This window comes from Coloeus monedula, assembly GCF_965178545.1.
Source record: "Coloeus monedula genome assembly, chromosome: 1".
Lineage (NCBI taxonomy): Eukaryota > Metazoa > Chordata > Aves > Passeriformes > Corvidae > Coloeus > Coloeus monedula.
The window spans coordinates 82,637,216-82,651,512 of record NC_138781.1 but is presented as its reverse complement, the minus strand read 5'-3'; the positions used below and the strand labels follow the sequence as shown (position 1 = coordinate 82,651,512).

Here is a 14,297-nt window from a genome sequence, read left to right as displayed (position 1 = left end):
GGAAGGGAAGGGAAGGGAAGGGAAGGGAAGGGAAGGGAAGGGAAGGGAAGGGAAGGGAAGGGAAGGGAAGGGAGAAGAGAGAAAAGAGAAAAGAAAAAAAGAAAAGAAAAGAAAAGAGAAGAAAAGAAAAGAAAAGAAAAGAAAAGAAAAGAAAAGAAAAGAAAAGAAAAGAAAAGAAAAGAAAAGAAAAGAAAAGAAAAGAAAAGAAAAGAAAAGAAAAGAAAAGAAGAAAAGAAAAGAGGTCACTGATACTGAGGTTTGAAGAGGCTTGAACTTGAACAAGACCTAGCATTTCTCTTCTGTTAATTCCAAGTAAAATCAGTCGAAAAGGAAGATATGTGAAGATAATGGAGAAAGAACAGAAAAACATGGCTTTACTGCTATAAAGGCAATGCTAGGAAGTCTAATTCTAAGGGTATGCTAACAGACATTTTCTAACATTAAGCTGGAAAACTGATTGACCTGGCCTGGTGAGGATAGGAATGTCTCTGAGTGCGTGCATGTGTGTATGTGTAGGTGTAATGGACAGCATGAAATTCTACTGCATATTTTGAGAAGTAGTAAATTTTGGGTGTTTTTCTTTCAGAAAAATTTCAGAAAATCTTTCAAAAACTGTGTTTGCATACCCCTTGTTTCTTTCAGTTCCCATATGTGTCCCTTAATAAAAAATTTTTGCGTTTTTTAAAAATTTATTTTTAGTGAAGGTGTAGGGTGAATCAATGAGGCATAGAGATGAAATGGCTTCTTCAAGATCTTTCTATTTCTTTTCAGCACCTGGGGGGTGGGGCAGTTTCTGAGATCGGTATTTCATTTGATTTGGAGTGTTGAAACCCTGCCTTGCAAGGGATGTGCATTTTACAGCAGTTGTCTGCAGGCAATGTGAGATAACTCATGCCTGGGAACAGGCTTGTGCAAGGGCTATTTTGGCCTGACCCACCACATGTGCCTACCCTGCGCTGGAGGCAGTGGAATTCCAGAAGGTACCTATTGTCTTCCTGAACTGGTTTTTCTGGAGATGGACTGCTTTGCATGCAGTTGAACAGGAGCTTTGGGAGTTTAGTTTTGGCAATCAGACTGAGGTAACATAAGGGTGCTAGCTGTGTGTTTGTCCTTTCCTGTTGCCCTGCTCGCAGTACTGGGAGGGAGGGTGATAGCAAGTCCATTCTTGAAATAGTCAGACTCTGTAATGGCATGTGAAAGCCTATGCTAAAATAAATGTTTAGAAGTTTACAAGCCCATAAGAAAACTAATTAGGCAGACAAATCTTTACTGACAAAAGAGATAGTAAGAGGCTAATTCTAGGAACTTTTTCAATATAGAAGTATAATTTGAAGTATAGAACATCCAAATAATAATTATTTTTACAAACTGTACAGATGTATGCTGCCCATGTTCCAGGTACTCATGTCTATGAGTCTTCATATGGAAAATTTGAAGTGTTCTGTGAGTTCTTCTTCCTCTTGCATTATGGTCTTATGGACCTTGAATCTTTGAGTCCTGATTATCACAAATATGCAAATTTCAAAATGCTTAACATTCTCCGAGTGAACCGAACATATGGTATTTTTTAATCCAAATAATCCACTCTGGAGGTTATTTCTACTATACAGTAAGAAAGATAACTATGCAAGCTCTCTTGTTCTGTTCCTGCTTCCTGCAGGAGAATGGAAACTTCAGGATGAGCAAAGCATATAACTGCCTCTAGAAACTGAAGAAATCCTTGCTCTTGTTGCAAGGAGTAGCTCTTCTACAGTGAGTCACAGCAATCTCTGGATCTGTTTCTTTTTCTATAAGAAGAGCAATATAAAGAATACTGAGCGGCCTGGGAAGCAGATAAACTCTACTGTAGCTCCCAAGTGTTATATTTTACTTTGCTCTTCTGAAGTATTGGTCTGCAAACTTGTTCACCGAAGTTCCCTGAAAATTACTGATATATTTCATCTTCTTATATAAAATTGGCTTCTGGACTGTCCGTCTCTAGACCCTTTTCTTTCCAACAGTAAGAAGGCACAGCCATCAAATGCTGTGCCATTTTATAGGAATGGTGCTCAGCAGCAAAATTATTGAGGATCTTCCTTTGGGATATGCTTGCTACAAAGAGCATTATGCTCACTTGGCAGCTGCTGAAGCTAGTTCAAAACCTGTACCTGTCAATGGAAGTTCAAATAACTGAAGATATACTGGGGCTTAGCCCGTAAATAATGGTTAATAGTCGTAGGCAAATTTTGGTTCTGGGTCTGTCATTCACAACATGAATGCAATGATTATGGGGTTAGGAAGAGGCAGGGTAGTGGAAGAGGCTGAGCAATGAATCCAGGACCCCCAGTCTCCCTGGGACAGAGAGTGCATCCCCTTTTTTTTCCTTCATAATTTAGTCCTTTGGTGGGGGGTGGGAAAGAGGTCTGTGCCCTTTCAAGTGTTAACATGTAGGCAGTAACACAGAGTGGATTTAACACTGTATGAATTCACATCTCAATGACTTTTTTGCACTTTGCTTCACTTGGGAGACATTTCACTGACACCTACTTTCGTTTAGTACCAGGCAGGATTAACCTTGCAGCAATATCCAGCACAGTCACAGAGATGTTTAGGTGTAGTGGTCCACATGTTGGTCTTCTCACGGGTATAGCTGGTTGTAATTTTAAAATACTTTTTAAGGCCTGCTTTGTGTCTGCCCCACCCTGGGACTCTGCACTGAATGGTTCAGAAGTGTGCTTCAGGCTGGGACAGGAACGAGACCAGCAGCTGTTTGAAGCCGTGGAGCATATGGGGCTGTTCTTGGAAAAGGTGACAGAGGAGCCCAGATGTGTTACCAGAAGTCTGGGGAGAGGAGGAATGTTTGTAAATCAGATATGGGGGAAAGGGACATGGTAGCATTGTTACCTGGGCAATGACCCTGATGATTGCTCTGCTTTTGCATCATAGCCTGGCACAGCTGCTATTGCAATGATTTAGGCAGCTTTTTACCAGGGAGATATGATATTCAGTGTCACAAAGAGTGAATTTATTCTGTTACAAAGTAGTTGAAACTCTGCTGGAAGATGGCAGTCCCTTTGTAAATGTAAATATTTGCTAATAGACCATAACGATAGTCTCCAACCTCTTCCCCATCTTCTGCTCCCATATCTTGAGCCAGCTGGCTGTGATGCAAACTGAGACACAGAGATTTCACAGTGTACCTCCAAGCAAAGACAGAGCATGTTTCTTTTCTTCGTTTGGGAGCACATTTATCATATGCATGCTTCTCTACTTTTTAAAGGTCCTTTGGCATAGACATTCTGTATCTAACAATATCTGAGGTCAAAAGATTGTTGTGGAAGGAAATATAAATTGTAGTGAGTTACTACTATCCTTGAAATAGCAAAATCTTGAAAAATACAGAATATGCAACAAAGGAAATTAGGCTCACAGTACTTTATGCTTTGCTGGGAAATAAAGGCTTAATTAGGGATTACAAATTGGAATATGCACAAGGCTTCAATATAAATCTCCAATCCTGCTGACTTGCAAAAGCCCTTTCAAAGTATTTGGTTGTAGCTGTACATAAACAGTAATCAGGGAAATATTTATGGAGTAATCAGGAAGACCATACATTTGTCAGATAACAAACTAATGTCCATAGCCTGCCCTAAATACCTAAAAACCTGATAACTCTGTCATGAAGGTAGAGATTAGATTGCTCAACTGTGACTCTGTGGAAGTTAATCCTTTTATTGCTGTTCCTGTAAAATTTCAGACAACAAAGCAATGTTTCACTAACATCACATTACCATTTTACAGGGCTGTGTGATAACATTTCAACAGTATTTGCAAATTACTGTTTTTGAAATTGCTGCAAATTACTCTTTTTGAAAGCTGAAGTCAGAAAGATCTCTGCTGACCATAATATCTCATTTTTGCCCAAGATGTGTGGATATCTGGTTGTTGGGCTCTGCCTGGGGCTTGTATCTGTGATAGCAGAAAATCTACTGAGAGGCAGCTAGTTCTTAGTTGTATGTAATATTACCTTATATTCAGCCTGCTATTAACAATCCTATGAATTTTTACTGATTTGTATTCACATCTTTAGCAAGTGTGTGAAAAATATACAACCTAAAATTAAATCTACCTGTGCAAAACAGAAAATTAGAATGATTCATCTCCCTTGGAGAAGTCCTTACATTAAACATTTGTTTGACAGTTCTTTGAAAAAAGTCACCTTCTTCTATTTTCAAATAGTAGGAAACACAGAAATATTTTTTGTTAACCTTTCATTAAGCATGAATTAAATATTTGCTTTTATACTAGAATTGTAATTTTTTTCTCCATTCATAGAGGGTTTTGTTTTCATTAATGACCCAATATGTCTGTATCTCCTGTTTCTGTAGACAAAGTTGCTTTGAAGTACTGTGAAAGATTTTGTATAGTCTTAGTTAAGACTCCCACATAAAGGCTGTGTAAATACTGATATGGTTACAAATGTGCTCAGCTTCTTTTAAATAACTGAACAGTGTACCTGATTGCTTGTCATGTTTGGAAACCAGGAGCAGAGGCCACAAATACGTCCCCTTCTTCTCCCATTTTTTGTTGTATCATGTCACATGCACATGTAAGCTTGTGGTCAGAAGTACCTGTATTTGTTTCTTTTGTCTTATGGAGTGGTCACAGTCTTGCTGTGCTTCAGGGTCCGTGTTTCCCATCCTGATGAGTTCCTGTCAGGCTTTGGGTGGGCAGTCCCTGTGGAAGCTGCAAAGCTGGGTGGCACTCTGTGCATGGGAGCTGTTCCTGCCTCTGGGGCAGCTGGATGTGGGTGCCCACATCCCTCTGGGTGAGAAAAGCACATGCTCCTGGCCTCTGGGTACCATCAGCCCTCTCCAGAGGCTGTATATACAAGCGAAACTGGCTGTGGGGTAACAGGCAGTGAGATGTGGGGAGTAGACGCAGTCTTCTGCATTAGCCTTCTCTGGTTTCTTTAGACCTTAGTGACAAGGTGGTTCAGAGCCTTTGCTAAAGTGATAGTGGACTTTGTGTTAACCAGTGGTGGATGCCAAGATTGGCAGTCAAATTCAGTTCATTCCCAAACCAGAATATTCCCAAACCTGTGGTTTTTTTTCTTCTTCCACTCTTTCTCAGGCCACAAAAGATTGTGGTTGTATGTAAGTGCTCCATCATCTTGCTACTTCTTGCTACTCTGTCCCCTTCCTCCCTGCTGAACTATAACCAGTGTAAGCGCTGCTCAGAGGACTGCTCATAAGGGATGTGGCAGAAGGGGGTTTGCTGACTGAAAGTCTGCAGGGCTGAGCAGGATGTAAGCTCAGTGGCGGTGGTGCTTTGCAGAATTGGTAATTCAGCTAAGAACATCTTATCAAACCTCATGTGGTCTGCTTTTCAGGAGCTAGAATAAATTTTTCCTTTGCACTTCAGTTGATCTGAATTTGATTCTCTCAGTGATGAATGCTGGGCTTTGGGTAATCAACTCTTTCTCTTTTCTGTTACAGAACTCCAACATGGGAGGCAAACTGAGCAAGAAGAAGAAGGGATACAGTGTCAATGATGAAAAAGCTAAAGACAAAGACAAGAAGGCTGAAGGAGCAGCAACTGAGGAAGAGGAGACTCCAAAGGAGGCTGAGGATGCCCAGAAAACCACAGAGACTGCAGAAGTGAAGGAGAACAACAAGGAGGAGAAGGGAGAAAAGGATACTCAGGTCGCTGCCAATAAGACGGAAGAAAAAGAAGGGGAGAAGGAGAAAACAGTGACCCAGGAAGAAACCCAGAAAACAGAACCTGAGAAGTCGGAGGCTGTTGTTGATGCAAAAGTAGAGCCACAGAAGAATACCGAACAGGCAGCCAAGCAAGAGGAGCCGACTGCTGCCTCTGCTCCCGCTGCCAGTAGCGAAGCACCCAAACCCTCTGAGCCTAGCACCGATGCAAAAGCTTCCCAGCCTTCAGAAGCCACAGCTCCCAGTAAAGCAGATGACAAGAGCAAAGAGGAAGGGGAAGCCAAAAAGACTGAGGCTCCCGCAACGCCTGCAGCCCAAGAAACTAAAAGTGAAGTGGCCCCAGCTTCAGACTCAAAACCTAGCAGCAACGAGGCTGCGCCTTCTTCCAAGGAGCCCGCGGCAACAGCAACACCTAGTTCGACTGCTAAGGCCTCGGACCCTGCAGCCCCTCCAGAGGAAGCGAAACCTTCTGAAGTTCCAGCGACTAATTCGGATCAAACCATAGCAGTGCAAGATTAAATTGGACAGCCTGTTGAAACAACCACTTAAACAACCTGTGTCTTTTTTTTATTTTTTCAGCTATACTAACTCGTTTCAGATCTGAAATAGCAAATATGTATTGCCCAGAAAAGAAGGAGAAAAAAAAAAAGGAGAAAAAATGAAAAGGATGTCCCATCAAGTGGGAGGGAGGGAGGGGGGAGAATCCAAATAGTATTTTTGTGGGGAAATATCTAATATACTTTCTGCCAACTTGACACAAGTCCTGGATTAAAAAAAAAATTAAATAAATGGATGTCTGAAAGTACAGCACATATTTTGTATCTGAACTGCTGTAAATGCACTCCACCAGTGTATCAAAATCTTCTTTTTGTTCTGTAATGGGGTTTGGGAGTGATGCGTTTGATTCTGCCCACTAGGTTCGTGCCAAGGCAATCAGATCTTTATGAAAGCAGTATTTTCTGTGTTTTTTTTTTATTTACAGCCTTTCTTATTTTGATATTTTTTTTATGCAGTGGATGAATGCCAACTTTCAGACAAAACCCACTTAGCTGTCCACATATTTCTCAATGCCAATCCTCCAATTCTTCCTCTCCAAATATTTTTTGGGAGTAAAAAGCATTCTCATCCTACTTAGCCTACCTAGATTTCTCATGACGAGTTAATGCATGTCCGTGGTTGGGTGCACCTGTAGTTCTGTTTATTGGTCAGTGGAAATGAAAAAGTCTGCGTTCATTGCAGTTCCAGTTTCTCTTCCATTCTGTGTCACAGACACCAACACACACTCATTGGAAAACAAATGAAAAAACAAAATGTACAATGGATGCATTGAAATTATATGTAATTGTATAAATGGTGCAACAGTAATAAAAGTTAAATAATTTAAAAAATATATAAGTGTAAAGACTGATTAAATCTTTACTTATACCACTTGAGAACTAGGCAAAGGAGGTTCTTACACTTAGGGAAGAAGTATAATGTCTGGGGCTGTTTACTTTCCTATAAATAGTAACTATCCAACAGCCACAAGTGTTCCCAGGTGAGGTTGGAAGAAGCGGCCAACGAGCAACGCATCTCCTATATGTTTTATCCCAGGCAAAGTAGAAATGGCTTTTCCTGTCTTAATATGTGAAAAAAAAATGCTCTCTTGCTATTTTAAAGAGCCACAGGCATGCTGACTGGGTTTTAACTGGGACTTTAGCAGTAGATTTGATAAACTGATCTTTTAAAATGAGGCAATTAAATTTAATCCTAGTCCTATTAAAATATTTCTAGTGCTGATACACTTTGTTCTTTTCCCCATTACTATTGTGTAGGAGATGAACCACAGCTGCCACAAAAGGCTGGTCCTGTGTATTTCAAATATGGATAATCTTGTGTAGTTGAGCAGAGTTTAGCCCAGCATTAACATTTTTCACTACTTTTGACTATTTGCCTCATTTTTATTCAACAGAACTGCTGAGTAATTGCAGTTTCTGCTGAGTGGTGTCATTGCTGGATATGGACAATGATTTCAGTGCAGAGCCCAGGATTCACAAAACTGGTTAAAGCAGCATATTTAGCCTGCCCATTCGTAAACTTTTAGGCAGAGCAGAAGTTCTGATAGAAGTGGGCAGTGGTAAATAGAAACACAGCTGGTACACATACCAAAAGGATGAGCAGGCTTGTATTTAGTAAATAAGGAAAATGGTGTTTTAAAATGGTATAAATTATTTCACATACTTTCTCTCCATGCAGTGAGGATGATTCACTCTACAGACTTGCATAATACTAATCCTATTTTTTTTCAGAAATAGAAGCTTCCTATACCATGCTGGCAATACTCTTATGCAGAGTGCACCCGGGAGAAGCTGACTGGAACAGGCAGGGGTAATTCTGTTGGGCTTAGATCAGGTCATTCACCTCCAGGCATCTCGCACCACCATCAAGATTTTGCATCCTTAATGTGATGGAGTCAATTTCATGCATAACACGTTATAACGAAGAGGATTTTTTGCACAGAGAAAAGTCAGCTAAACACTCTGGCTTAAAAACAAGGCAGGATTTTTTATATTACACAGCTGAAGCATTGTGCAGAGTTAGGCAGATAACACTTTTGCAGTAATTTACCAAGCTTTTTGCATCTCTAGGTGTCACAATTTACAGCATCCTTGCACAGCCAAGTTTGCAGCTTTCCTGCACACCTGTAACAGCCCTCTGCCCTGGTTTCCCAGTATAGATGTGTCCTGGAAAGGGAGAACCTCTGTCCACAACCACAGCATGAATTCGCATGAGATGAGGCCGGGATAGAAAGGAGGAGTGCAGGAATCCTGTGGTACTTAGTGGTGATGTGGCACTGAATCACCCTGAAGCTGATGGGACTAAATCTGTGTTCTCCTTTGGGCTGGAAGTTGCTGCCAGTGGAAAATAGGTATGTAAGTTGTTTACTGGGATGGTATGAGAATTTGCCTACTAACAATATCACACCGATTCACTTTCAATATAATGTTCAAAGTAGCATCTAATCTTTATTACTGAAGTAGTTTGACAATCAAAACATGCCTTTTTTTTTCCCCTGAGCATTTTTCATTTGGCATACTCAAAGTCGGTAAGATGCTGAATGCAGTCTTACTTTAATTCTTTGAGGTAATTAAAAATACCCCTGTGTTCCACAGCTGTATCTAAACCCAGCAGCCTCTGCAGCTGTGGACAACAAACTTAACACACATGCTGAGGTTCTCACAACCTGCTTGCTGATGGCAATTTCGTCCCAACAGTGTCAATGCTGCCAAGAAATGTTGTGCCCCACAAGGCTGGAAATCAATAACATGGTCAAAGAAATATGCACTTGTGTTTGGGAAACTGAGAGGCAGCACAGCCAAAGATCAGTGCACTTAAAAGTGTCCAGTATTCTCAAAAAATAAAGAAGGAAAGTTGCCATATGATGTTTTAAATATTTTTGTTAATAGAGAGGCCTGCACAATAGTTTTTTCATAGTTGCTAAAATTCTTAGTGTATAACTGCTGCCTAAAAGGCATTCTGGCCAAGGCCACTGCTCCAAAATGCTTCTCTTCTATACCTACATACTCAGGGAAAGACATAATCTCTGTTCAAAGAGCTCATGAACTAGGCATGTATGGTTAATACGAATGTGATGCATGTTGCTTGCCTGAAGTGCCATGAGAAGAGGTGAGTGCCTAGAGGGCTGCTTTTCTGCAGTCCAGTGTCTCATCTCCAAGGTACTCTTTCGTTCTGAGTAATAATAATTCTCTAATGACAGTAAAAGTATGCTGAGGGTACAGAACTAACAGGCATGTTAATGCTCTGAGCATAAGCACATTGCAGATAACCTCAAAGGACCCAACCCTTTTGTGAAAGTTTGCCAAAGGAATAGAGAAATACAACCCTGGGAAAGAACCTTTGCTATTGTTTAGAGCCCCCACAGAGACATGTTTGCAAGGTCTCCCTTGTTTTGCCCTGGAGACTGTCAAGAATCTGTTGCTTTCTCTTCAACAATAGGAAGGTCAGTGCCATTGACTTTGCTCATACTTTGCTTGCACTTGGACAGCAAAGAGAAGCTCAGATGCTGTTAAATATACAGCAGCTTTACCTCTTTTCTTTTCTTTTCTTTTCTTTTCTTTTCTTTTCTTTTCTTTTCTTTTCTTTTCTTTTCTTTTCTTTTCTTTTCTTTTCTTTTCTTTTCTTTTCTTTTCTTTTCTTTTCTTTTCTTTTCTTTTCTTTTCTTTTCTTTTCCTTTTCCTTTTCCTTTTCCTTTTCCTTTTCCTTTTCCTTTTCCTTTTCCTTTTCCTTATTCTTTTTCTTTTTCTTTTTCTTTTTTTTAAACTGTGGTTGAAATGTTCCTGCTACTATTTTTATAATGAGTTTTGGAGGTGGAAAAAACCCTAAAGTTATGTTAAATTATTCATAATGAAATGGCTTCCTAGAAGCAATGCCTACCACTTGTCCTTGGTTCTGTACACTTAATTTCTGTGTCTGTACAGGATAGACACCTCCTTGAAGATATAGTACAATAAAACATTACAGGATGTGTTGGTGCCCTACGTGACAGCACTTCCAGGCACATGTCCGTGTGGCTGCCAGTACCGTAAAGTCAGTGACTTCTGAATTTTTGCTGGTGCTTCCTTTGTCCCAGCACTGAACTAGGAGGTCTGTCTGATCTCTGTCTCACCTGACCACTGCCTTTTCCAGATCAGCATGAACTTCATCCAACTTGGTGCAAGTTTACTGAATCAGTGGGTGAATCAAGCCATTAGTCTTCCTTCAGCAGCTTCTTATCACTACATCATGTTTCTGTGAATTTATCCTTATTTAACCAAACAGGGGAGTGTCTCAAAGAAATGCCTCAGGTTTGTTGCCACTGCTGCAATAAAGCATTTTGCTACAATACATTTCTTCAGTACATCTTCTGCTATGCTTTCATTGTGTGTTGTTGCACGTAATTCATAGTCTTTAAAGCTCTTTTTCAAGATTTTTGAGATAGTAATCACCTGGTTTGCTGGTTTTATTGAGGGATTTTTTTTTCTACACTAAACTCTTGACACTTATCTTGACTGCGATTTGGTTGACTTTCTTCCTTTCAATTACTTATTTATATATATAAAATTTTTACATCCTCTTTTATATTTAACCTCCCCGCCATAATTCATGCAACATGAATCCATATCAGCTCATAAGTGGTCAGATTTAGAAACCATGGCACTCCAGCCATCGGAAAAACACAGCAAACAAAATGAACAGCAGTGTACCTGTGGTTTCCTTCACTGCTGTGAAAGAGTCTTCTCCAGGACTCAGAGAGCTTTGCTTGCTGCATTTATCATGGTGGGGTCAAGATCTGGCTACAGAGTTAGGTAAGCAGAAGGAGGTTTTTTTGCTTTCTGTTGTTGTTGTTGTTGGGGAAGAGAGAAAAGGAGTGGATGTTTTGAAACATGGCCACAGGAGTTAGGACACATATGACACAATCCTTTTGTTTCCTGGAGACAACACTATTGTATGTTAATTGGCCACCACAAGGCTATCAAGTCTTTCCAACTTGTCAGAATACTTGTTTCTCTTTTAACATATTTGCTTGTCTAGGCAATAAATATTAATTCCAGCTCTTACTCTCATGGCTGTTTAAGTGTATTGTCTCTAGCTTGTCTTCCCTCCACTATGTAAGTCTGACATCTCTTTGAGCCTCCTATTGCATCAGGAGGCTGACTGAATTTCCTGGTGTCTTGGCTAGATCAAGATGATTTTTTTGAGACTGTTCAGTCAAGTGAGATGCAGATTTGATGGAGTTACACATTTGTTTCACTTACTAAGCAAAAATTCAAAGGCTTTACAGGATATTCCTGCTGAGGTTACAGCGAAATCTTCCTACAAGTCCTATCAGTCTGTTTTTTGTAATGTCATCAGGTTGCTGCAAAATGCATAGCCTGCTAAACATCACTGCTGGTTCAGCTGCCCAGTAATTTTAGATTAACATTTGGTAAAGTCTGACATTCAGTCTCTCTTGAGAATTAAACAAATTGTACTGGGTTTAATTCAAGGACAGAAATAGAGCTGCTCACATTAGGAGATAGAAAGTAATAGAATTAATTTTTTAAACTTTATTCAGTTCCATCCTCTTCAGAAAACCGGTGTGAAACAAGTGTGCCCTTAGTTGGTCTTTTCACTTTGGGTATGGGGCAAACCTCATAGCAGCAAGACTGTAAGTTTTCCTAGCCACAAAATGGTCTTTAAAACTTTACAGTTAGTACTTTAAACCTTAAAGCTGAATAGCATATGTTTTAATCACTACACAGACTACATAGACCCCTGAGAAGCTGGGCTACTAGAGGTACCCTGTGTGACAGGAAAACAGCTGCTTGTCTTTTGTTCTATCTGTTCCAGTGGCTCTCATTTTTAGCACCCATTTTCCCCATCCTCGTTTTATTGGCTTTCTACCAGTGTTGGGTTTATTATGTCTTAATGAGAATAGCATGCAGTAATGACAGACCATACTGATGCTCCACTAACCACATTTTTCTGGCTTTGAATTTTTTTGTAGAGTTCTGACATTACTTGCTAGATTCTGGACTGAGGTGGTAAAGCCTTCTACATTTACTAAGTAGAATATTCATTGATCTGGTGGAAAGGAGAAGATGAAAAAATAATTAAGTTACTGGAAATTGGCACATGTCTGAAAAAGCAAAGCCTTTATTCTGCAACAGTCCAGGATTCTGCAATGTCTCACTGTAAGCTAAAAGACCCTATGGACATTTCAAAAGATATCACATGTCAGTATGCTGAATACATTGTTGGTTTAAGCTCTGCTGCTCTGTCCAATTATCTGAACTTTGTCAGCTACACTTCATTTTTTTTTATTTTTAAATAAAAGACATCATTCCCAAGTTAGCATTTCTTTTTCAAAAGGCACACAACAGAATATCATGACTATATTGCAAAAGAAAATTTCAATCCCATTAAACCTTGAATAACATTTCCCAGTAAAAGAAGCTCTAAAACTACCTAGAAATCTGTCCCACCATTTTATTTAGCATAAATATTAAATAGTGTTCTGATAGCCAGTTTTTCAAGGGCATATTCATAAAATCATACTTCTACAGTATAACTGTTGATGGAGGGTAAATGGACAAACTAATGGTGTCTGGCCACACATTGCAGGCTGAGAAAACCTGGAACATAGGAGGGCAGATCATCAGCTGGCAATATTATTAATTTAGTCCACTGAACTCTATGAAAATAATTTTATTTCAGTTACTACATACAGACTAAAAGAAAAGGATTAGCAACAGAATGTCACATTATATTATGTAGCATTGAATGGTCTGATACGAGTGAATTAAACTGTTAACCTAAGTGATAAGCTAATAACAGACAGATTTGGATTTCAATTGAAGCAGTGTGTGAATACTAATTGGGAAAGTAATACAAGTTTTTAAATGGCACATTTAAAGGATTTATTCAAGACTTTATGCAGTCAGTTTTTATGAATGATTCAGAGTGTTTCTGGAAGACATAGGAGACAACATAAGGTTTAGCACATTTCTACACATGCACATGGAAACTAAATGAAAATAAAAATTAATGCTAACAGGAAGAAGTGGTTTGTACTTCCTGGTAAGTGTTAAATTTAAACTGGTGTGTCATGCTGCCCTTATCTTGGGCCTGCATTTTGCCATTCACTGTATCTTGGTGTTCTACCTTAGCTAAATCACACACATGTTGGACCAGACTTTTCACTGCATTGACACTTTTTCTAGCTATACCTACCCCAATTTTATATCAATTTTTCGTGTTTAATCTTCCAGGACCAAGATGCCTACAATAATGGAGATCTAAATAGATGATGACCCAAACTATCAGATGAACCTTTAACATTCGGACTAGCTCTGTGCTACTGGGTTCCATCTGAGCTCATTACATCTGGCTTTGGTGTGTCTGTACCAATGGCAGGGACAAGGAAAAGACGTCAGAGGGTTTTTATGTGTGTTGTTTCCTCTCTTCCAAATGTCCCAAAAGTAAACGTGGCTGATATATTCTAGAGTCCTGGGCTGGACGGTGTTTCTCTCATCTGAAAGTCTGAAAACTTGGAAAAAAGCTATTCAGTTCCTTGATCAAGATAAGCAGAGAATGGAAGAGTTTGAAAGCCTGTGAGCTGGCATAAACATAAAAGTGATGTTTAACTTCATGGTAGAACTAAGTTGACAAAGATGCAGGCTGTTTCCTAAGAAGAGCAGCACCTTAGGAATGGGACCACAGATAGTACTGCAGAGGAGGAAGCTGAATACAATGTAGCTAGTGCAACAATAAATATCACTTTTAGGCAAAAGCAAAACTGGTAATGATCGGAGAAGCATCTAGTTTGCCAGAAAGGCACTTCCACTGTTGCAATCGTATTTATAGAAGAGATCACATTTGAAATGTCTTTAAAGAGGTTTCTTGTGTGATATTTATATTCCTGAGACTGATTTTACATTACAAATGCAATAAAATACATTTTGGTGTACTCCATGAAATTTTTCAGCATCGTAAAACCCATAAAACCTTTCTACAGCAGGATATAGGAGTGTAAAAAGAAATGAACTGTGATGTCAGTGAAGTTCAAGTTCCTCACTA

The 14,297-nt window shown here is 39.5% G+C and overlaps 1 protein-coding gene across 1 annotated transcript in view; it reads left to right on the top strand.

Moving 5' to 3' along the window:
* BASP1 (brain abundant membrane attached signal protein 1) overlaps nt 1-6,218 on the top strand; it is a gene marked incomplete at its 3' end in the record, with an annotated part of 50,437 nt that extends 44,219 nt beyond the window's left edge. Inside the window, exon 2 of the mRNA XM_082302496.1 lies at nt 5,478-6,218. Coding sequence (XP_082158622.1) covers nt 5,487-6,218 — 732 coding nt within the window. The 5' untranslated portion in view covers nt 5,478-5,486. The remainder of the gene's footprint in view (nt 1-5,477) is intronic.
* Between the last annotated feature and the right edge of the window lie 8,079 nt (nt 6,219-14,297).